General features: G+C 46.5%; 1 protein-coding gene and 1 long non-coding RNA gene across 5 annotated transcripts in view; one reads left to right on the forward strand and one right to left on the reverse strand.

The window, feature by feature from the left end:
• KIAA1324 (KIAA1324 ortholog) overlaps positions 1-23,176 on the reverse strand; it is a 99,988-nt gene that overhangs the window by 30,782 nt on the left and 46,030 nt on the right. For 2 of the 4 annotated variants that reach the window (XM_032249882.1, XM_032249883.1), the window contains exons 2-3: positions 6,679-6,799; positions 3,733-3,925 (exon numbers count right to left, since the gene is read on the reverse strand). In XM_032249882.1, coding sequence (XP_032105773.1) covers positions 3,733-3,925; positions 6,679-6,799 — 314 coding nt within the window. The remainder of the gene's footprint in view (positions 1-3,732; positions 3,926-6,678; positions 6,800-23,176) is intronic. The other 2 variants (XM_032249885.1, XM_032249886.1) reach the window with 1 other exon arrangement.
• LOC116531179 overlaps positions 20,405-23,176 on the forward strand; it is a 14,850-nt gene continuing 12,078 nt past the window's right edge. The window contains exon 1 of the long non-coding RNA XR_004260304.1: positions 20,405-20,556. This is a non-coding gene — a long non-coding RNA (uncharacterized LOC116531179). The remainder of the gene's footprint in view (positions 20,557-23,176) is intronic.

Raw genomic sequence — 23,176 nt, forward strand, 5'->3', positions numbered from 1 at the left:
AGGCAGGAGAATTGCTTGAACCCAGGAGGCAGAGGTTGCAGAAAGCCGAGATGGCGCCATTGCACTGCAGCTGGGAGAAAGAGTGAGTCTCCATCTCAAAATAATAGTAATAATAATATTAATGGCCAGTTAAAGGAACCTCAGATTAGTCCACAGATTTCCCCCGTGTTTCCCAGAACAACATGGTTATTTCCAGCTCTTTGACAGTGTTATTCTCAAAATGAAAACATATAACATGAGCTCATCCAAAATAGCTCAGCTAACCTAACAGCACTGATTTCTCCTTGTTGAAAGACATAACCTTTAATGCTAATGTGCTCCACAACATCAGCTATAAATAACCCCTGAAGTTTGATGAATAATTAAGAAGACGCTATAAGTGGGTTACATTTGCAAAATGCATCACAATTCTGATTTTTGTCAGCGTTGCCCCTGGTGAAGACATTTCACGTTCAATAATAACAACATGTTTTGATTGATTTCTAGTGTCAGGTATCTCTCTAAATTCTTTACAAGTATCATCTTATTTAATCCTTACCTCAACCTATAAGAGTGCTATTTTTATCATCATTCATCATTTTTAGGTTGAAGAAACTAAAGCCCAGAGGTGCTTAGGAAACTTACCCTAGGTGTTCAAATGTCCCAAGGTGGGGAAGGAGTGTGGTTGGAACACAGCAAGTGAAAACAGACAGTCCTTGGGAGAGGCTGAGGAAATGGGCAGACGGCAGAGGGCAGGGCAGCAGGGCCCTGGAGGCTGTGGGAAGGTAGTGGACTTTATCCCAAGAGCAATTGGCAGCCATTGAATCTAGAGTTTTGAGCAGGAAAGTATCATGACCGGATTTAAGAAGATGAGGCTGGGTGCAGTGGCTCACACCTATAATCCCAGCTCTTTGGTAGCCTGGGTGGAAGGATCATTTGATCCCAGGAGTTTGAGACCAACCTGGGGAGCGTAGGAAGACCCTGTCTCTACAAAAAATAAGAAGTCAGCTACGTGGGAGGTTGAGGTGGTAGGATGGCTTCAGCCCGGGGAGGTTGAAGCTGCCGTGAGCTGTGATTGTACCATTGCGTTCCAGCCTGGGTGACAGTGAGACTTTGTCTCTTAAAAAAAAAAAAAGAAATGAAGAAAGATGAATCTGGCTGCTGAGCAGACATGCCTGGAGGAGGCTGGGAATGGAAGCAGGAGACCAGCTTCGAGGCTCTTGAGGCAGAACAGGCAGGATTTGGGTAGCCGCACAGCTGAACAGGAAAGCCAAATCCTTGCACTCTAGGTAGCAGCTCAATTATTGCCTTTCTGAGGGATGATGGGGAAACCACAAAAACCTCTCCAGATGGCCATTTCCTCTCTATTGAAGGAGAAATATCCTCTCCCTCCCAGTGATGTCGTGGGATGCCTTAAGATGCAGGCCCTGATATAGTCCCTGCCGTGGAAATACAAGTTATTATTAACCCACCCACATCCTGCCTCACTGAGAGAGAATGATTTCTGGACTCTCGGTGCAGTCCCCAGAGAGAGATGAAATCCTTCCTTTACATGGGTAGGAATTGACTGAGCCAGGTCTGCCCCTTGTCCATGGCCTAATGACATTCTCCATTAGGACTCAAATGGAGGTTGGTTGTCTTAACCCACACCTTCGAGTGCCTTCCAGCTTTAAAGCTCTCTGGCTTCATCTCTGCATGCAGTATTGTCATGCTAATGAATTTCACACATCAAATTGAACTCGAAATTAACATCAAAATTGGACTACAGATTAAATAGCTACTGCTTGACTCAGACAAGATTTAAGTATAGGAACGGGAGACATTGCTCCCAGTTTTGGAAATCCAAGTGTAATACAATTATTGAGTCCTTCTTATTCATTTGATTGGGTATAGGAGAAACTTTCATTTACTTTCCTCCTGTATTTGCTGTCAATATTTAATAAGGAACAATACGACTGCCTTTCACGTCCTCATGTCCCCCTACTTCCAATCCCTAGGACCCAACATTGCTTTGCCTGTAATAAATGTTATTTGAAGGTAGCATTATGAGGCAGTGGAAACTTGGGCTTGAATTTCAATCTCGCCAGCTGTAAGCCGGATAACAAAGGGCAGGTCATAACCTTGCTACGCCTCCAGTTCCTCATCTCTGTAATAGAAATAGTAATGCCTATTTCACAGGGTTCTTGTGAGAATTAGAGAAAATAATATATGTAAAGCATCCAGAATAGTGCCTGGCCTATAAAAGGCATATCTGAAATAAATACCCAGTTATCCAAGCACCCTGGGCTGAGCTTTTCAAGAAAATGTTCTAGTCACTGGGGTCTCACAGCATCTGGAAGATTTCAGCCAGCACAGAGCCAAGGCTAGGCAGAATCAGTTTTAGAAGTTAGCACCGGCCGGGCGCGGTGGCTCAATCCTGTAATCCCAGCACTTTGGGAGGCCGAGGCGGGTGGATAACGAGGTCAAGAGATCGAGACCATCCTGGTCAACATGGTGAAACCCCGTCTCTACTAAAAATACAAAAAATTAGCTGGGCATGGTGGCACGTGCCTGTAATCCCAGCTACTCAGGAGGCTGAGGCAGGAGAATTGCCTGAACCCAGGAGGCGGAGGTTGCAGTGAGCCGAGATCAGGCCATTGCACTCCAGCCTGGCTAACAAGAACGAAACTCCGTCGCAAAAAAAAAAAAAAAAAAGAAGTTAGCACCCAGGGTGGCTTCCGCCTGTAATCCCAGCACTTTGGAAGGCTGAGGCAGGTGGATCACCTGAGGTCAGGAGTTTGAGACCAGCCTCGCCAACATGGTGAAACCCCATCTCTACTTTAAAAATACAAAAAAAAAAAAAAAAAAAAAAAAAAAGCCAGGCATGGTGGCACACACCTGTAATTCCAGCTACTCAGGAAGCTGAGGCAGGAGAATCACTTGAACCTAGGAGCTGGGGGTTGCAGTGAGCCAAGATCGCTCCACTGCGCTCCAGCCTGGGTGACAGAGTGAGACTGTCTCAAAAAACAAAAAAGAAGTCAGCATCCAAGCCGGGAAGATACCCCAGCTTTGCATATTGTGTTCCAATCAAGCTGAGAAAGTATATTGGCTGATCCGAAATTCGGTGGTGGAAATCCAGTTTTGGGTTTGTTTGCTTGTTTGTTTTTTGGTTTTTATTGAGACAGGGTCTTGCTCTGTTATCCAGGGGTACAGTGGTGTGATCACAGCTCACTTTAACTGTGAACTCCTGGACTCAAGCTATCCTTTTGCCTCAGCCTCCTGAGTTGCTGGGACTACAGACATGCACCACCACACCTGGCAGAATTTTTAAACTTTTTGTAGAGACAGGGGTCTCACTATGTTGCCCAGGCTGGTCTCAAATTCTTGGCCTCAGGCAATCCTCCCATATCAGCCTCTTAAAGTACTGGGATTACAGGGGTGAGCCACTGTGCCCAGCTCCAGCTGGGTGTTGTTTTAAATAGACTGGGCCACGTAAGCCTTGTCCCCCTTGTCCACTCTCTTATTTCCACATGTTTCTTACCTCCCACAAATGCCTGTCTATCACTGGTAAGTTTAAATCAATGAGTGGGCCAGGCAGAGTCATATCCACTGCTCCTGTGGGCACAGCTGCAGGCCTCACCCTGGCAGTCCAGCTGCCTCTTCCCTCCATCCTCCCTGCCCAGCCTGAGGGGCAGCGAAGGAGGCTGTCCAGGGTACCCTGCAGCCTCTTCCCCAGTGGGCCGGGGGTGGGGTGGGGAGTGTGTGCAAACTCACGAAGTGCAGTTCTCGGTGGACTCAGCGGCACTGTCATCCAACTCCATGTTGGCCGAGAGGCTGGCAAAGCCATGGGGCAGCTCATCCCACTCATCGAACCTAATGCCTGTGCCCAGGGAGTAGCGGCCCTCAGCACACGGCTTACACGACTGGTCCTTCATATCCAGAAACTCCCCGGCATTGCAAGAGAAGGCTGGAAAACAGGGCAGAGACAAGGCAGGACAGTGAGGTCACTGCAGCCCCAGAAGTGGACGGGCTATGAGCAGCTGAAGGAGGAGCGCAGGGTTGGGATCTAGGAGTTTGGCCCACTAAGATTCAGGGTCATGGCGTTTACTGTGTGATTTTGTTGTTCTTTAAAAATATTTTTTTTTCAGCAGTGATATTCCTTGTTATGTGTGATTCTATTTGTATGGAATGGCCAAAAGAGGGAAAGCCATAGAGACAGAAAGTAGATTTGTGGTTGCCAGGGGCTGCGGGGAGGGGCCTGGGGAGCAATTGCTAATAATATGAGGTTTCTTTGTAGAATGATTAAAATGTGAAATCAGAGTGATGACGGTTGCGTGAATATTCAAAAAGCCACTGAATTTTATCCTTAAAGGAATGAATTTCATGGCATGTAAATTATATACAAATAAAGCTGTTATTTTAAAAAGATCTAGGGCATGGATGCTCTGCCTTGCTGTGGGACTTTGGGCTTGTCCCTGGCACTCCTGTTTCCTTTGGAGAGGTGCCCTGACCATTCTGAGAGCTCTCCAGTGAAAAGGATGCCAAGGTCTCCTGTGCTGACCCCTCTGAATGACACATGATCCTTCAACCTTGAATTTCTCCCTTGAGCCTCTGGCCTCTGCCTTTCTGGTTGTGCTGCCACCATGCTAGGTGGGATTCTCATTACCTGTTAACTCAGCCATTGCAACAACCTTCTAACTAGCTTCCTATTCTTATTTCTGATCATTCTGTGGTTAGAGGTACCTTTCTAAAACACTGGTATGATCAGGCACAGTGGCTCATGCCTGTAAACCCAACACTTTGAGAGACCAAGGCAGTAGGATCACTTGAGCCCAGGGGTTGGAGGCCAACCTGGACAACATAGTGAGACCCTGTCAGTATAAAAAAATTTTTTTAAATTAGCTGGGAGTGATGGTGTGTGCCTGTAGTCTTAGCTACTCAGGAGGCTGAAGTGGGAGAACTGCTTGAGCCCAGGAGGTCAAGGCTGCAGAGAGCTATGTTTGTACCATGGTACCTCAGCCTAGGAAACAGAGTGAGATCTTGTCTTTTAAAAAATAAAAACTAAAACACATATGTACTATTATTCTCCTTATTTACAAAAATAAACAGCCACTCCCATTTGGTTCTAGAATTATGCTCTTGGCCTGACATTCAAAGTTTCCAACAATTTCCCTCCAGCCTCACTTTCCAGCTTGACCTCCCACAACAGATCTTTCTCCACCTCAGCCCCATCAGTCACCTTCTCCGTGTTGCCTCTACCCTGGACCACAAGCTCTTCCTCAAATGTGTCACTGTTCATCCAGGTCTAAACTTGTGCTCAAGCGGTCCTCCCAGCTATGCCTAATCCCTAAATATTCATAACGCTCATTCTTTCTCATATCATATATGTCTGCCACCCACTAGGCTCTGTTCCCTCCGGGGATGGCTGGCTCAGTGACTGGTACAGACTGGGAGCTTCGTGAATGTTTCCGAAACAATGAGTGGATGAATGAAAGTCTGCACTTTCCACCACCATAAGCTTCTAACGCAGGGACTGTGCTTTATTTGTCTTTGCAGTTCACACTGTGTGTGCACATCATGGTGCTTACACATAGTGGGACTCACTAAAGTCAGCAGAGCTCACTGAAGATGGCTCATTTGTTTCCACTAGTCAGTCACACCTCGGTTCTTTCTTTTTGAGACGGAGTCTCCCTCTGTCACCCAGGCTGGAGTGCAGTGGCACGAACTTGGCTCACCACAACCTCTGCCTCCCGGGTTCAAACAATTCTCCTGCTTCAAGCCTCCTGAGTAGCTGGGATTACAGGCGCATGCCACCACGCCCAGCTGACTTTTGTATTTTTAGTACAGATGGGGTTTCACCATGTTGGTCAGGCTGGTCTCAAACTCCTGACTCGTGATCTGCCTGACTCGGCCTCCCAAAGTGCTGGGATTACAGGCGTGAACCACTGCGTCTGGCGCACACCTCAGTTCTGCTCAGGTCTCAGCAATATCCAGTCATTAATTTAACAACTATTTATTTGCCCACTTACTCAACCAGGCACTGTACTAAATTTGAGAATATTAATGTCTTCAAACTCCTTTCCAACTCTTCAAATAATTCCTTAAATCTACTGCCTGGTTTTTATTGTTATTCCCTTTGCATTCCTAAAAGAAGAATGCAGGGAAACAGCTCCCAACTGGAGAAAAGTTGTGACTGCAGTCACAGAGGCGGGCGCCGGGGCTGCGGCAAGTCACTGCCTTTCCGTTTGCACAATCAGATCCATAGTTGGGAAGATTCCTGCTCCCTGAAGTGAGGCCTGTAGCATGTTAAAGGATGTCTCTGCAGAAACTTAGCCTCTCTGACTTCCTTTTTAAGAACGAAAGCAAATCTCAGTCTTCCCTAATGACTGATTGCGGCTGGTGAGTGAGTATAGATTGGAGAGACATACACAGGCAAAAAAGAAAATGTATGCAAACAGAAAAGAATATCTGAGTGCACACAGCTGGCATTGCTTACGCCGTATCCACTGATGGGATTTAAATTCCTTTTAAAATGAAAGTAAATTCAGATATCCAGTTTGCATTCATGAAGTACTTCTGCACAAAATCTCATAAGGGACAGGGAAAAGACTTGATTAATGCAGCTGCTCTGCCAGGAAGGGCCTAAAGTGGATGGCAGAAGACTTGGGGGAGAGACCGAAGCTGAGTGACAGGGAGGCCCTGAGCGGGACAGCTGCTTACAGCACTCGGTGCCCTTGACGGGGTCGGGCAGGCTGGTGCACAGGCCCGGGGTATGCGGCACGGCGACCCTCCACCTGGAACCTGTGCTGTCACACGCGGTGTACTCATAGTGGTACTCAGACTGCAGGGGAGAGAACAGTGGGCAAAATGTGCATTAGCAGTGATCAGACATCAACAGCTTCCCACCCACTTCCTGCCCAGCACCATGGCTACTAATGCTCCTCCTCTCAGAAATGGGCCCTGGGACCCCTGCAGGGAGCTGATGACGAGGAAGCCAGTGCAAGAACTGCAATAATTTGGATCGTTCCTTTCCACCCAGCCATGGTCTAGTCCCTAGAAATACATCTTTGTGGGTGACTCTCTTTGTTGTTATGTTTAAGTAGTGTCCTTATGGAACAGAGGAATGTGGGAAGGTAACTAAGGAACAGGCTAGAAATAGGTGGAGTTTTTCTTATCTCAAAGTGTAGAATTTATGAACGAGGACATTCTAAATGGAAGGATGTTATAAATGGAAACCTCGGTCCACCAAAAATGTACAAGGGTTCATCACAGAAATGGTATTTCTATTTCTCTGTGTTTCTTTTTCTTTTCTTTCTTTCCTTTTTTTTTTTCTTTGAGACAGAGTTTCATACTGTCACCCAGGCTGGAGTGCAGTGGTGGGATCTTGGCTCACTGCAGCCTCTGCCTCCTGGGTTCAAGTGATTCTCCCGCCTCAGCCTCCCGAGTAGCTGGGATTACAGGCGCCCACCACCACACCCAGCTAATTTTTTGTATTTTTAGTAGAGATGGGATTTCACTGTGTTGGCCAGGCTGGTTTCGAACTCCTGACCTCATGATCCACTGGCCTAGGGCTCCCAAAGTGCTGGGATTACAGGCATGAGCCACTGCATCTGGCCTCCTTGTGCTTCTTATGGGTTCCTTTCCTATCAGAAAGACTATGAATTCCCAATTACATTTTATTAAAATATCATTTGGCCGAGGCAGGTGATGTGCCCTCACGTGAGCCTGTTCATTCCTAATTTGTCTGTGCAATGGGAAACTCATAGTTTGTTTTACCTGAGCTAAAAAGAAATGGAATAACAACAAAACAACCAAATCAAGCAGTAAATAAAACAACAAACTTTCGCTCAGAAGAAAGAAAACACAACTGATGTGCCAAATGCCCTTAAGCATGTCTTCCTCTTTTAAATCTGGTAATAAGCAACAGACCATGGAGTTAGTGATGATTTTGCCTCTGACAAGTATGTTACAATCTGCACTTACCTAAAACTATATTCAAGCTCAAAGGTACTTTGCATTACTGTATCCATAAGAAAAATGGAATTAATGTCCCCCTTTAGCCCACATGAAAGCATGATTGCATAACATGTATAACATCAAGGAGCTGAGACTAAAAATAAGACAGTTTTGAAGTTTGCGGCCAGGCACAGTGGCTCACACCTGAATCCTAGCACTTTGGGAGGCCGAGGCAGGTAAATCAAGAGGTCGGGAGTTCAAGACCAGCCTGGCCAAGATGGTGAAACGCTGTCTCTACATACAAAAGTTAGCTGGGTGTGGTGGTGGGTCCCTGTAATTCCAGCTGATTGGGAGGCTGAGGCAGGAGGAACCTGGGAGGAGGGACCTGCGTGAACCTGGGAGGCAGAGGCTGCAGTGAGCAGAGATCGTGCCACTGCATTCCATCCTGGGCAACAGAGTGAGACTCTGTCTCAAAAAAAAAAAAAAAAAAAAAAAAAGGTGTCTTAGAAGCAGTGGCGTTTCACACTTGTTGTAATACAGTAAAGTTGTAGTTTCTTTTTTTTTTTTTTTTGAGACGGAGTTTCGCTCTTATTACCCAGGCTGGAGTGCAATGGCACGATCTCGGCTCACCGCAACCTCCGCCTCCCGGGTTCAGGCAATTCTCCTGCCCCAGCCTCCTGAGTAGCTGGGATTACAGGCACGCACCACCATGCCCAGCTAATGTTTTTGTATTTTTAGTAGGGATGGGGTTTCACCATGTTGACCAGGATGGTCTCGATCTCTTGACCTCGTGATCCACCCGCCTCAGCCTCCCAAAGTGCTGGGATTACAGGCTTGAGCCACCGCGCCCGGCTGTAGTTTCTTTTCTTTGGTTCTTTTTCTTTTTTTTTAGAGACAGGCTCTTACTCTGTCACCCAGGCTGGAGTGCAGTGGCATTATCATGGCTCACTGTAACCTTGACTTCCTAGGTTCAAACTATCCTCCCATTTCAGCTTCCCAAGTAGCTGAGACTACAGGTGCCACTATGTGTGCCACCATGTCCAGCCAAGAGATTAACTTTTAACCAGAATCTTTGGCTTTGGATGTAGATGTCAATGTCATCTAGAAAAGAAAGAACATCAGGATGGGAATTCTTTGTGCCCTTGGGCTACCATCTCTTTGGGTCTATTTTTCCTAATAATTCTTGTCTTTCCTTCATCTCAGAGGACTCTGAAGATAAATAGGGCAACTACACATATCTGATGTCAATCTACTTCTAAAAGTGAGACTTTCAAAAGGATTTTGCTGCAAGAATGAGGGGCAAAATCCTCTGTGTGTAAATTAAATGGAGAATGGAGTGAGCAAGGCAGAAAGGACCATGTTGTCCTTGTGAACATAATCATGCTGGTCTTTTGTGCAGTGTGTTCAGTTCCCAAATACCATCTTGTTTGATCTTCACAACTCCCTGTAAGGCAAGTAGAGCAGGGGTTGTTTTCTTTATTGTACAGATGACAAAACAGACTCTCAATGGGGTGATAGTTTGTCCAGGGTCACACAGCCTATAAGCCACTGAGCTAGAAACCAGGCCTTCCCACCAGCAATCCTCCTCCACCCTTATAGACTCTGACCAAACACAAACTCACACAGGGCCAAATTTATCAACCAAATCTAAAAATTAAATATGACAATATTGGTTGTCTGCCAGCAGCTAGGCTCACTTCTGAGGCCTTAGAATTGGTGTTAAAATATCTAATCTGTTTGAAGATCATTTCGGTTCATTCTCACTGCATTTGGCCTCTTGGAGGCACCCATTACTTCTTTTTTTTATTTTATTTTATTTTATATTTTAAGAGGCTGGGACTCGCTATGTTGCCCAGGCTGGAGGGCAGTGGCTGTTCACAGGCGCGATCCCACGACTGATCAGCACAGGAGTTTTGACCTGCTTGGTTTCCAAGCTGGGCTGGTTCACCTCTCCTTAGGTAACCTGGTGGCCCCCTGCTTCCGGGAGATGATCATATTGATGCTGAACTTAGTGCGGACACCTGATCTGCATAGTGCACTACAGCCCAGAAGTCCTGGACTCAAGAGATCCTCCAGCCTCAGCCTCCTGAGTAGCTGGGAATATGGGCACGCATCACCATGCCCAGCTACTTTTCATCATCTTTCATTTGATGTCTCCTAAGTCCCACTCAGGTGGAAGGTTTGCTGAGAAAATGGTGGTTCCAAGCCTTAGAAAATTTCCCTTTCAATATGTGCTCATTTACTTCATGCCACTTGGGGATATTTATGTCATTCAAGGTGGCTGGCTCTAATACACCTGTTTCAAATCTAAACTTTACTTTGAGATTGCACCATTCAAGACATAAGTTTAGGGCTGGGCACGATGGCTCATACCTGTAATCCCAGCACTTTCGGAGGCTTAGGTGGTTGGATCACCTGAGGTCAGGAGTTCGAGACCAGGCTGGCCAACATGGTGTAACCCTGTCTCTTCTAAAAATAAGAAAATTAGCTGGGTATGATGGCACGTGCCTGTAATCCCAGCTACTCAGGAGGCTGAGGCAAGAGAATCTCTTGAACCTGGGGGTGGGGGGCAGGGAAGGGGGTGGAGGTTGTAGTGAGCTGAGATGGTGCTGCTTCAATCCAGCCTGTGCAAAAAAGTGAGACTGTCTCAAAGAAAGACATAAGCTTAGAGAGAGTTACATCGAGGATAGAACTGGCAGAACTCCTCAATTATATTCAGTGTTCTGTGAACACATCAATTCCCTGACAGTACCTCAGTTTACTCTGTGATCTGTCTAAAAGTATATAGTCTGCATAAAGTACAGGTTTGCAAAGGGGCAGATAAACACATTCAGTATATACGCCCAGCACGCAACTCCTTCTCCTCCCCGCGCACAATTCTATGACGCACACCTAAATTATACTGCTAAATGGGACACAGCAGGCAGTGGGTGCTGCCTTTTCATCAGGGAAATAAAGGGAGGCTTTAGAAAGGAGGGGGTGGGGACCTTTAGTTAGTGCATCCTTCTCTAGTATCGCCCAGCCATGTAACACTCCTGGGCACATGAGAAGGAAGACCGAAAATCCTGAAACTGGAATATGCTTTGCCGGCATTGACTTATCTGTCGGTAACACTGATCTTTAAGCTCCAGAAGAATTCACTCAGGTTCACAATATTTTTAGTCCTTACTGTCTAGCTATTGAACTGCTGAAATGACCAAAAAAATAACAAGACTGTCAAGTCAGGATGGTACCTGGATGGAAATCTGTCCTTCCTTCTACCTTCCCACCACACAAGCCAGGCACAGTGGCTCATGCCTATAATCCCAACACTTTGGGAGGGCGAGGCAGGTGAATTAGTTGAGGTCAGGAGTTTGAGACCAGCCTGGCCAACATGGTGAAACCCTGTCTCTACTAAAAATAAAAAAATTCACCCGGCATGGTGGCACATGCCTGTAGTCCCAGTTATTCAGGAGGCCAAGGTGGCAGGATCGTCTGAGCCCAGGAGGTTGAGGCTGCAGTGAGCCATGATTGTGCCACTACATTCCAGCCCAGATGACAGAGTGAGACCCTGTCTCAAATTAAGAAAAGGAACTTTTTAGAGACTAGAGATTGGTGGTAATCTATGGGTTAGATGCTAGAGCTGTACTTCATTACCATCCACTGTGGAAGATGGATAAGGTTAAGCTGATAAGCTGATGGCACAGATGTGGACCACAATTCAGGTGGTAGGAGGGTCCCAGGGACTGGGTCAGCCTCTTTCGTGAGCCCTAAGTAAATTGGCAAATTAGAAGTGATCCCACAACCCCTTCCCACATGGTGCTCGACTTCCCTAAGCCATAGCTGCCTCACTGAAAAATGGAGACATACAAACCCCTGCATCAGAGAGGGGCTGGGCTGCTGTATACAGTTATGCAGGCTATTCATAAGGTTACCTAGCTCAGGGCATGAGTGAAGGGTAAAATCTAGCTCAAGCCTTGCATGTTAGGTGGTACCTCCTATTTGGGGGTTGCATCTGCCCAGAGAGGGAGTTCCTTTTTCCCATGTGCAATAGGGCCCTCTGTGAGCATGATTAAGACGATGTAGGTCAAGCACTTGACACAGTAGTTTCCCAATCTCCAAAACAATCCTTGGTAAATTATTTTACCACTTTACAGATGAGAACATTGAGGTGTTGAGAGGCAACATCACTAGCGCAAAGCCACACAGCCAGGAATTGCCAAAGCAGGATTGGACCCAGGCTATCTGCGTCCAGAGTCTGCAGGGCCGCCGGTGTTTGAGGCAGCCTGCTGTAGGCTCCTATCACAAAGTGCATCTGGGGTCAGCAATGGCTCTCAAGCTGCTAAAAACTTTGCAAGGAAATCCGAGTGCATAAAAAACTTTGCAAACAGGCCAGGCGCAGTGGCTCACGCCTGTAATCTCAGCACTTTGGGAGGCCAAGGCAGGCGGATCACGAGGTCAGGAGATCAAGACCATCTTGGCCACCATGGGGAAACCCCGTCTCTACTAAAAATACAAAAAATTAGCTGGGTGTGGTGGCATGTGCCTATAGTCCCAGCTAGTCGGGAGGTTGAGGCAGGAGAATTGCCTGAACCCAGGAGGCAAACTATTCTCCTACCTCAGCCTCCCGAGTAGCTGGGAGGACAGGCACACGCCATTTTGTCAGACAGAGTTCTGTGGATAATGCCCATGGTGATGCCGATGGTAGCACAACAATATGAGTGTACTTCATGCCACTGAACCGTAGACTTAAAAATGGTCAAGCTGGCAACTTTTGTTATGCATACTTTGCCATGATTTTAAATTTTTTTTAAAAGGTGATACCACAGGTCCTAGAGAACACGCCTAACCTCTGAGTTATTCTATTGAGTACCCTAGAAGGTAGAAGCCTGATGATCTGATAGTCTAAATTTGAGAAATATCTCCAAAATAAACAATATTTTATAAAATATAAATCTACATATATTTAGAGATGGTGTCTTACTCTGTTGTCCAGGCTGAAGAGCAGTGGTGTGATCACAGCTCACTGCAGCTTCAACCTCCTGAGCTCAAGAGATTCTCCCTCCTCAACCCCCTGAGTAGCTGGGACTACAGGTGTGCACCACTATATCTGGCTAATTAAAAAAAATTTTTTTTGTAGAGATGGGGTCTTGCTATGTTGCTAAGGCTGGTCTTGAACTCCTGGACTCAAGCAATCCTTCCACTTTGGCCTCACAAAGTGCTAGAATTATAAATGTGAGTCACCACACCCACCCAAAAATATTTTAATTATTATCCAAATGGTTGGCCAAACTCAGAAACACCAAGAGGGAGGAGTGGAGGCAGCAGGCAGAGTGCACATCGTGGCAGCCTCACTGGACAGACCCGGGCTGGGGTGGTTCCCTCATGCTTATTTGTTTGCTATTAACAACTTTCAGAAACACAGTGTTGCAGTTGTGCAAAGAAATATTAAGTGCAATTTTTTTTTCAAACATTCTGCTCTTTTTGGAATTAAAATATTTAAACTCAGAAGATACTGTTAACTTGGAATATGTCTGCTCTTCTACATTCTAAGAAAGTGATGTTCACTCATCCCACATTCAGCAAGCACGTACTGAAGGCCTGATATGTGCTAGGTTCTGGCGAAGCAGTGGTGTTTGACACCTGTGGATTTCCAGAGCTTTTATGCATATGTGGTGGGGAGTGTGCCGGCAGGGATGGGGTGGAGAGGAGACAGACCATAAACACGCATCCCAAAGAGGTTTAGTTGCCGCTGCATGCTGTTGCTTGCCCCCACTTCTCCAGAGCAGGGTCTGGATGTCTAAGGGCTGTGGCAAACACAGTAGCATATCTCTAACTCCGATCTGACACTAACCATTAAACCACATTGTTTCTCTTCCAAGCGATGGTGGTTTGAAACAGGACAAGCCAGCTCCCACAGACTTTTAGCCTAGTTGCTCCAAAATAACCTGGCAACAGCAGAGCTAAGAAGACAGGGATGGGCTGGGCGCTCTGGTTCATGCCTGTAAGCCCAGCACTTTGGGAGGCCAAGGTGGATAGACCATGAGGTCAGGAGATTGAGACCATCCTGGCTAACACAGTGAAACCCCGTCTCTACTAAAAAAAAAAAAAAAAACACACAAAACATTGGCTGGGTGTGGTGGCACACACCTGTAAACCCAGGTACTCAGGAGGCTGAAGCAGGAGAATCTCTTGATCCTGGGAGAGGGTGGTTGCAGTGAGTTGAGATCGTGCCACCGCATGCCAGTCTGGGTGGCAGAGTGAGACTCTGTCTCAGACAAAAAAAAAAAGAGAAGACAGGACAGGAAAAAAAGAAGAAGACAGAACTCTCCAAGGGAGAAGCATAAAGTGACCAGGTGGCAGTGAAGTCTACCGTTCTACCAGCCTTCCTTTTCCTGCCAGGAAGCTTCCCCAGCCCAGCTGACCAACCATGCCTGCAACAGATGCCCAGACTAACTGGAAAGCCCTTCAAATGCGGTCTCCGGGGATTAACATGGGCACTTCTCAGCCTGCAAAGGTCCTCAGGGTACATGAGGGACATGGAAATCTGTCCTTTCTTCCATCTTTTTTCCCTTTTCTTTGAAAATAGCACATCTAGTTAAAAATAATTACCAAAGTAATACACTTTAAGTGCAGGAAAGATGAAAATACAGACTAGAATAAAAAAGAAAATAAATATCTGCCACAAGTCCACCGAACAGACATAACTATTTTTAACATTTTCCTGTATTTCTTTCCAGATTCTTATTCTATACATGCATGTACACATGCGAAATGAAGATCATATGATATATGGTTTTGTATTCTGAATTTTTTCCATTTAATTCTAGGTCAAGAGCACTTTCCCATGTCCTTCATGGTTGCATCAATTTCTTGCACCATTCCCCTATTGTTGGACCTGGAATTGTGTCCCATTTTTCCTTATTTTAAATAACACTGCAATGACACTTTCTTTGTATCTCTAATTATTTCCTTTGGATAAATTCCCAGAAGTGGAATTACTAGGTTAAAGAGTATGAATTTCTTTGAGATTCTTGATGAAGAAGGGAGATTTCTAAGAGAAAACAGACATCCCTAAGTCTTTTCACCCACTTTTACTTTTTGGTATGGTGAATTTAAAAAACTTATTATGGCAAATTTGAAATATATTATTTCAAATATATATTTTAAAAAACAAAATGGTGCAATGAGCCGTCTGTCTCATCAGCCAGCTTCAATACTTACCAATTTCTGCCATTCTTTATCACCTCCACCCCACTGCATCTGCCTCCACCTGCTCCTCCCCACACAAGATTGTCGTTTTTCATTTTTTTTTTTGAGACAGGGTCTCACTCTGTCACCCATGCTGCAGTGCAGTAGCATGATCTCAGCTCACTGCAACTGCAGCCTTGAACTCCCGGCTCAGGCTAGCCTTTCACCTCAGCCTCCTGAATAGCTGGGATTACAGGCTTGTGCCACCATGCCCGGCTCGTTTTTATTTTTTATTTTTAATGGAGATGAGGTTTCGCCATGTTGCCTAGGCTGGTCTTGAACTCCTGAGCTCAAAGCGATCCCCCCGCCTTGGCCTCCCAAAGTGCTGGGTTTCAGGTTTGAGCCACTGCGCTGGCCTCATGGTCATTTTCCAAAAGGTAAAATTTACATACATTGAAATGAACAAATATTAACTATACAATTTTGATAAATGGCTATATTTGGGTAAAACATTAACAGGGCTAAGAATAACTACCCACAGACTGCTGGGAAAAAGGGAGCAATTTCCCTGCCACTCCTACCTCCCAGAGAGAATAGACAGAGCCAAGCAGGTGTCTCACGTTCTAAGTCTTAAAACCAGTGTGTGGAAAGTCACAAGCAGACAAGGAAGCAGAAGATCAATGTGACTTGGGTTTGTCTTGGCTGGGATAGGACCCATGTCAAGAAACAGGTTCTTAAGTAAACCTGGGTTTTAACTGAAGCCAACTTTAGACTGGATGCCTCGGGATCTGGGGGAGGTCACTTCTTCCCCTGTTCCCAAAGCATCTGCTTTCAGAAGAGAAGTTTCTCTTCTCCTCTCACAGTCCCTAAAAAGCAGATTCTTTTTTTTTTTTTTTTTTTTTTTTTTTGAGACGGAGTTTCACTCTTGTTACCCAGGCTGGAGTGCAATGGCGCGATCTCGGCTCACCGCAACATCCGCCTCCTGGGTTCAGGCAATTCTCCTGCCTCAACCTCCTGAGTAGCTGGGATTATAGGCACGCGCCACCATGCCCAGCTAATGTTTTGTATTTTTAGTAGAGACGGGGTTTCACCATGTTGACCAGGATGGTCTTGATCTCTTGACCTCATGATCCACCTGCCTCGGCCTCCCAAAGTGCTGGGATTACAGGCTTGAGCCACCGCGCCCGGCCTAAAAGCAGATTCTTTGGGGAGAATGTCAAAATTAGGGGCTGGGCACAAGTGGCTCATGCCTGTAATCTCCACACTTTAGGAGGCCAAGGCAGGAGGATTGCTTGAGGCCCGGAATTCAAGACCAGCCTGGGCATCATGGTGAAACCCCGCTCTACAAAAAAATACAAAAATTAGCCAGGTGTAGTGGCACATGCCTATAGTACCCGCTACTGAAGAGGCTGAGGTGGGAGGATGCATTGAGCCTGGGAGGTGGAGACTGCAGTGAGCTGTGATCACACCACTGCACTCCAGCCTGGGTGGCAAAGTGAGACACTGCCTCGAAAAAAAAAAAAAAAAAATGAGGGCGGAGTGGGCCAGGCAAATCCCCTGGAGCTGGGTGTAGCAGGGTCAGTAGGGAGTTGTTGACTCAGTTGCAAATGCATCTTTGCTTGGAAAGTACCTGACCCTGACCAGAGCAGATTCCATTAATCAACCCCAAATTAATGGAAGCCCTATGTTACTTCCAGCAAGCTCTAAAAGTTCCCTGTTAAGGAGAGACTAGCCCTTTGCTGGGAAGTACCAATGAATTCTGCTTAGCATAGGAACATGGAAAACCATGGAGAAATGTCAGAATTTGGAAGAGGAGTCCCTCAGAGGAGACGTTCTCTCAGGCCCAGCCCTGGTGGGTGTTTTGTGAGCTCTTGGTGTTTGCACTGTTTGTTTCAGGGTGCCTCTGCTCAAGCTTTGGGTGGATGGGCTGCTTGAGGCTCAGGGGCATTGCGACCCCGACCTCCCCTTGTGAAGAGGAGGGCTGATGGGGAGAGGACATTTCCCATTGTTCTCCGGCTGCTGTGCTCCTTCCAGGCTCCCTCCCTCCTCCCACTACTTAGGACTGCTGACTCAGTAGGGCCTGGGTGCACCGGCTCTAGACCTCTGAGGCCTGCAGCTGTCTGATCAGAACTGCCTGGAGATTATGTTAAAAACACATTCCCGGGCTCCACCAGCAAGATCCTGGTTCCCTAGCTCTTCTTCTCCTTCCTCCCTTTTCAAAACTCACTCTTCTGTGCCCCAAGCCTTAAATATTAATCCGATTAGAAAATATCACATAAACAAATCTCCTACAAGATAGGGGTCCTTAACCTATGGTCCAAGGACCATTTCCCATATACAGCCAGAGGCAGAATTCAGGTATGTGCATTTTTCTGGGCAGTGGGTCCATTGTATTACTTCAAATCCTCTAAGGAGTCTATTAATCTCCCCTCCTCCCTACACAGGAAAACGTCACCACCTGCCATAATGTATTAGTAATTTTAAAATAGCTTAATATTTTACCAAACCAAGCTGTTTACTTTTTAACAGTGTGGCTGAAATGCTTTAACTCAGTGATTTTTAAATTATGCTCCAGAGTCTAGGGGTTTAGAAGAAAGCCAGCCCCTTAAAAGGGGGAACTAGAGAGTCCCCTGTTAATGGAGCAACATTTTAAAATATTTTTTTCTTGTTAATACTTCTAAGTTAAAATTTTGTTTGAACCAAAAATTTCACACACTGAAAACGTTAAGATGCCAGAGTCTTTACTTGAATGAGTGGCTGGAGGTGAAACTGCAGACACCCAGGCAGACGCAGAGGGTCAAGGTGCCGTTTTGGCGTCCTTTTATTCATCCCTCGAAGTTAGTTGTTTCCTCTACCTACAAGTAAGACCTCCCCTCCCCGAGAGCAAGCAGCAGACCCAACAGCAGCGGAAGAAGCAAACAGACCCCAGTCCCGCCGGCCCTGCTGGCCGTCCTCAGTCACAGACCCCAGTCCTGCGGGCTCTGCTGGCCGTCCTCAGTCACAGACCCCAGTCCCGCCGGCCCTGCTGGCCGTCCTCAGTCCCTGAAACATCACCTAGCAATACGGTGTGGGGCGCGGGCTCGCAGTCTAAAGGAGTCTGGGGGAACCCTGGCCTTACACTGCCCTTTCTTTCAGCATTGCTCTATTCTACTCTGGCTTTCCAGATTCTACTTTGATCCAAACAGCAGAGACAGCACCCCCTGGCAGGGGCTGCCCTGCCTGCTTGGCCATTGACACATCACGCAAAGCAGAAAGTGGCCTTCACACTGACCTGGGGCAGTTTGTGCCACTCTGCTCTAAGCCAGGCAGGACCTTGACCCTGTTGCTCAGTTTGTGTGTAACTTAAGCTGCCTATTTTGGGCAGAGCCTTGGCGTGAGGGTTCTTGGAAGACATTCACCAGTCCAGTGAGGGAGGCAGGACTGCTAGCAGTAATAACAGCCACCCTAGTGAGCATCTCTAAGCACCCATGCGCCAGGCTCGGGGCCCAGCACTGTACCTGCATCTTCTTTTTTTTTTTTTTTTTTGAGACGGAGTTTCACTCATGTTACCCAGGCTGGAGTGCAATGGCGCGATCTCGGCTCACCGCAACCTCCGCCTCCTGGGTTCAGGCAATTCTCCTGCCTCAGCCTCCTGAGTAGCTGGGATTACAGGCACGCACCACCATGCCCAGCTAATTTTTTGTATTTTTAGTAGAGACGGGGTTTCACCATGTTGACCAGGATGGTCTCGATCTCTTGACCTCGTGATCCACCCGCCTCGGCCTCCCAAAGTGCTGGGATTACAGGCTTGAGCCACAACGCCCGGCCTTGTACCTGCATCTTCTTCCCCTTTAGCCCTCACAAAAGCTGCAGGGAGCGGTGGCTCGCTCCTGTAATCCCAGCACTTTGGGAGGCTGAGGTGGGCAGATCACCTGAGGTCGGGACTTTGAGACCAGCCTGGACAACATAGTGAAACCCCTGTCTCTACTGAAAATACAAAAATTAGCCGGGCGTGTTGGAGGGCGCCTGTAATCCCAGCTACTTGAAGGGTTGAGGCAGGAGGATCACTTGAACCCAGGAGGAAGAGGGTGCAGTGAGTTGAGATCACACCATTGCACTCCAGCCTGGGTGACAGAGCAAGACCCCTTCTCAAAAAAAAAAAAAAAAAACCTCCTGAAGGATTGCCAATATTATCCCTTCCGCCTCGACCTCCCTGTTTACAATTGCAATCGGCTCCCGCGTCTCAACAATCCATTGATCCTTCAAATCTTGAACGACTTTAAATTTTTTTCCATAGCATTTACCACCTTCAAACACACACTTTATACCTTTACTATTTGCTGTGTTTATTGTCTATTTCTACCCTTGTCCCCATTCCAGATCAAATGTAAGTGCCATCAGAACACAGATCTTTGTTTTTGTCCATGGACGTACCCCAGACACCCAGAACAGCACCTGACATAGTAGCTTTCAATAAGTATTTGTTGGATGACTGAATGGTGGGACAGGGTGTGGCCCTAGAACAGCTCGGGAGCTGTGGGATGCTGGGATTACAGCCAAAGTTCTAGAACCTGCTTTTGTCCTTCCACCCCATACTGTATGACCATGGCCAGTCATTCAATCTCCCTTGTCTGTAAAACAGGGATAGTAACACCCTGCTAAGATGATTAAATAGTTCAGTAGTTCTCCCTGGCAAAACTGAGGAACACTGATCTCTCTGGATGATTAGGGGATTATGTTTAGGAAAGCTCTTTGTAAAGTCGTTAAAAAAAAAAAAAAAATCAGCTACTGCTCTGACCCTGCCTGAAGAGGGCTTATGAGGGAGTGCCAGGTGTTCTCTCCTCCCGCTGGCAGCAGGGCTGAGAGAAAGGAGCCCCACTGACATTTCTGGCCTTGCCCTGATAATCCTCAGCCGTTAGATGCTCCTCAGTTTCCCCCGTCTTGTTTACCACCTGCCCGACGCGCCCTCTTCTCTAATCCGGGTCTTCTCATACATATGGAGCAACACCTGTCCTTCCCCAGCAACTCCCCGGAGGTCATCTCTCCAAGAGATAGGCTGGTCGCTGACATTTATGACAATCTGTAACTGCGGCCAGCCCCTCAGGTGCAGAGGGTTTTTCCGTACTGGTTGTAAATATCCCTAGGATTGAAATGGCTTTGTCACCAAGAAACAAAATGTCCCTTTATAAATTCCAATCTCCTTCTGATAGGAGAGAATACAGTACCGACATCTGTCTACTAGGCATGGCTTTATGAGATTATATTCTAAAGATGTGCTTCTATTACTTTTTAATGAGATCAAAATGTTCTAATAAATGTTTTCACCTGACTTTTAATCATACATGTCAGGACCAGGCCAACTAGGTGGTGGCCTACGCAAAACTCTCCAAGGAGATCGCTTGTTTGGATATGGTAGCTGCCTGATTGAGAGAGCCTGGAGGACAGAATTCTAGCCTGGAGAACCAGCTCAACAGACAGGGCTTCTGTAACGGGGTAATTCTGTAACTTCTGTAGCTGGGTATTTTGTAATACCCAATCTCCTGTAACACTGTTTCTCCAAATGGAATCCTTAGACCCCTGAAGGTTCCCATATGGGTTCTCAAGAGCCCTCAAAATAATATTCTCTGAAATAATTTTTTAAATTAATAGACTTGTCCGGCCAAGGTGGCTCACGCCTGTGTGCCAGCACTCTGGGAGGCCGAGGCAGGTGGATCACCTGAGGTCAGGAGTTTGAGACCAGCCTGGCCAACATGGTGAAACCTCGTCTCTACTAAAAGTATAAAAATTAGCCAGGCATGGTGGCAGGTGCCTGTAATCCCAGCTACTCAGGAGACTGAGGCAAGAGAATCGCTTGAACCAGGGAGGCGGATGTTGCAGTGAGCCAAGATTCCACCACTGCACTCCAGCCTGGAGGACAGAGCGAGGCCCTCATCTCTAAAATAATAGTAATAATAAATATTAGTTTAGACATATCTGAGTTCATCTTGGTGACTACCTTCCCTCAAGAACAGCCACAAGGTCACAGTGTCTGCTTTTGCATTTGTGTTGACAATTGCCATCTCACCTAGTGCGGCTGAAATTCTTTTGCCTTTCTCTCTTAGAAAAGTGGGTTCTCAAAAGAGAAAAAACAAAAGTGGGCTCCATTCCTACACTCTCCAGCCTCCTCAAATCTGGGCAGGCTTGTGACTACTTAGACCAATAGGCAAAATACAGTGGACATGACACTAAGTGACTGTCAAGGCTAAGTCCTGAAGAGCCACACAGCTTCCACATTGATGTATATTTAGATACGGATTTATCTTTTTCTCCATGGCCTGGAATTCTTAATTTTTGAGTCTGAGATTTGTATCACTTTTTTTCAAAAATTGAGACAGAGTCTCACTCTGATTACCCAGGCTGGAGCGCAGTGATTCCATTTCGGCTCACTGCAGCCTCGACCTCCCTGGGCTCAGGTGATTCTTCCATCTCAGCCTCCCGAGTAGCTGGGACTACAGGCATGCACCCCCATGCCTGGCCAATTTGTGTGTGTGTGTGTGCGTGTGCGTGCGTGCGTGTGTGTGTGTATTTTTAGTAGAAATGGGGATTTGCCATGTTGTCCAGGCTGGTCTCGAACTCCTGAGCTCAAGCATTTCACCTGCCTCAGCCTCCCACAGCCCTGGGATTACAGGTGTGAGCCACTGTACCAGCCTGAGATTCGTATCTTTTATTAATTCCGAAATTCTTAGACATATTCTCTTTGAACATTGCCTTTTTTCCTGCTTTTGCTATTCTTTCTCCTTTCGGAAATCCCATTAGATGTAAGTTGGACCATCTCATTCTATTCTCTATTTCTATTCTATTTCTCATTCTATTCTCTCTTTTGTCTGTACAACAAGTACAAAAATTAGCCAGGCGTGTGGCACATGTCTGTAGTCCCAGCTACTGTAGTCCCAGCTCTGTCTCTCTCTATGCTGCATTGAGTCACGTTTTCTTTATAGTCATTTACTTCATTATCTAGTCATCTCTTTCAAATCTGCAAGTAACCCTAGCCCTTGGTTTTTAGTTTTTTTTTTTTTTTTTTTTTTTTTGAGACAGAGTTTCTCACTCTGTCGCCCAGGCTTCAGTGCAGTGGTGTAATCTTGGCTCACTGCAGCCTCTGCCTCCTGGGATCAAGCGGTTCTTCTGCCTTAGCCTCCCGAGTACCTGGGACTACAGGTGCAGACTACAACGTCCAGCTAATTTTTGTATTTTTTAGTAGGGATAGGGTTTTGCCGTGTTGGCCAGGCTGGTCTCAAATGCCTGACCTAAGGTGATCCGCCTGCCTTGGGCTCCCAAAGTGCTGGGATTATAGGCATGAGCCACTGCACCCGGCCTTAAATTGCAGTAAATATTGTCTCTGTTTGTGCTGCTACAACTAATTACCTAAGACTGGGTGATTTTTTTTTTTTTTTTTTTTTTTTGAGAAGGACTTTCGCTCTTGTTGCCCAGGCTGGAGTGCAGCGGCATAATCTCAACTCACTGCAACCTCCACTTCCCAGGTTCAAGTGATTCTTCTGCCTCAGCCTCCCTAGTAGCTGGGATTATAGGCACCTGCCATCATGCCTCGCCTAGAATTCTATTTCTAAGAAAATTATTCAAGAATTAGATCAAAAAGTCAAAGTTTGGGTTTCAGACTCTTCAATCTACCCTTATCACTTCTTAAAATATAATTTTAGATAATTCACCTTCCCTCTCCAAAAATATTGGCACCCAATATCCCTTAAGATTAAGTTCAAACTGGAGGCCAAGAGCAGTGGCTCACACCTATAATCCCAGCACTTTGGGAAGCTGAGGCGGGGAGATTGCTTGAGCCTGGGAGTCCAAGACCAGCCCAGGCAACATGGTGAAACCCTGTCTCTACGAAAATTAGCTGGGCATGGTGGCATACGTCTGTAGTGCCAGCTACTTGGGGGGCTGAAGCAGGAGTTCTGCTTGAGCCTGGGAGGTCAAGGCTGCACTGAGCAGTGTTTGTCCCACTGGACTCCAGCCTGGGTGACAAAGTGAGACCCTGTCTCAAAAAAAAAAAGTTCCAACTTTACAGGCAGAGAGATCCAAGATGGCTGATCACTAGCAGCTCGGGATTGCAGCTCCCACT

Source organism: Sapajus apella, unplaced genomic scaffold, assembly GCF_009761245.1.
Source record: "Sapajus apella isolate SASKATOON/1434 unplaced genomic scaffold, GSC_monkey_1.0 scaffold69, whole genome shotgun sequence".
In the NCBI taxonomy this organism is placed as follows: domain Eukaryota; kingdom Metazoa; phylum Chordata; class Mammalia; order Primates; family Cebidae; genus Sapajus; species Sapajus apella.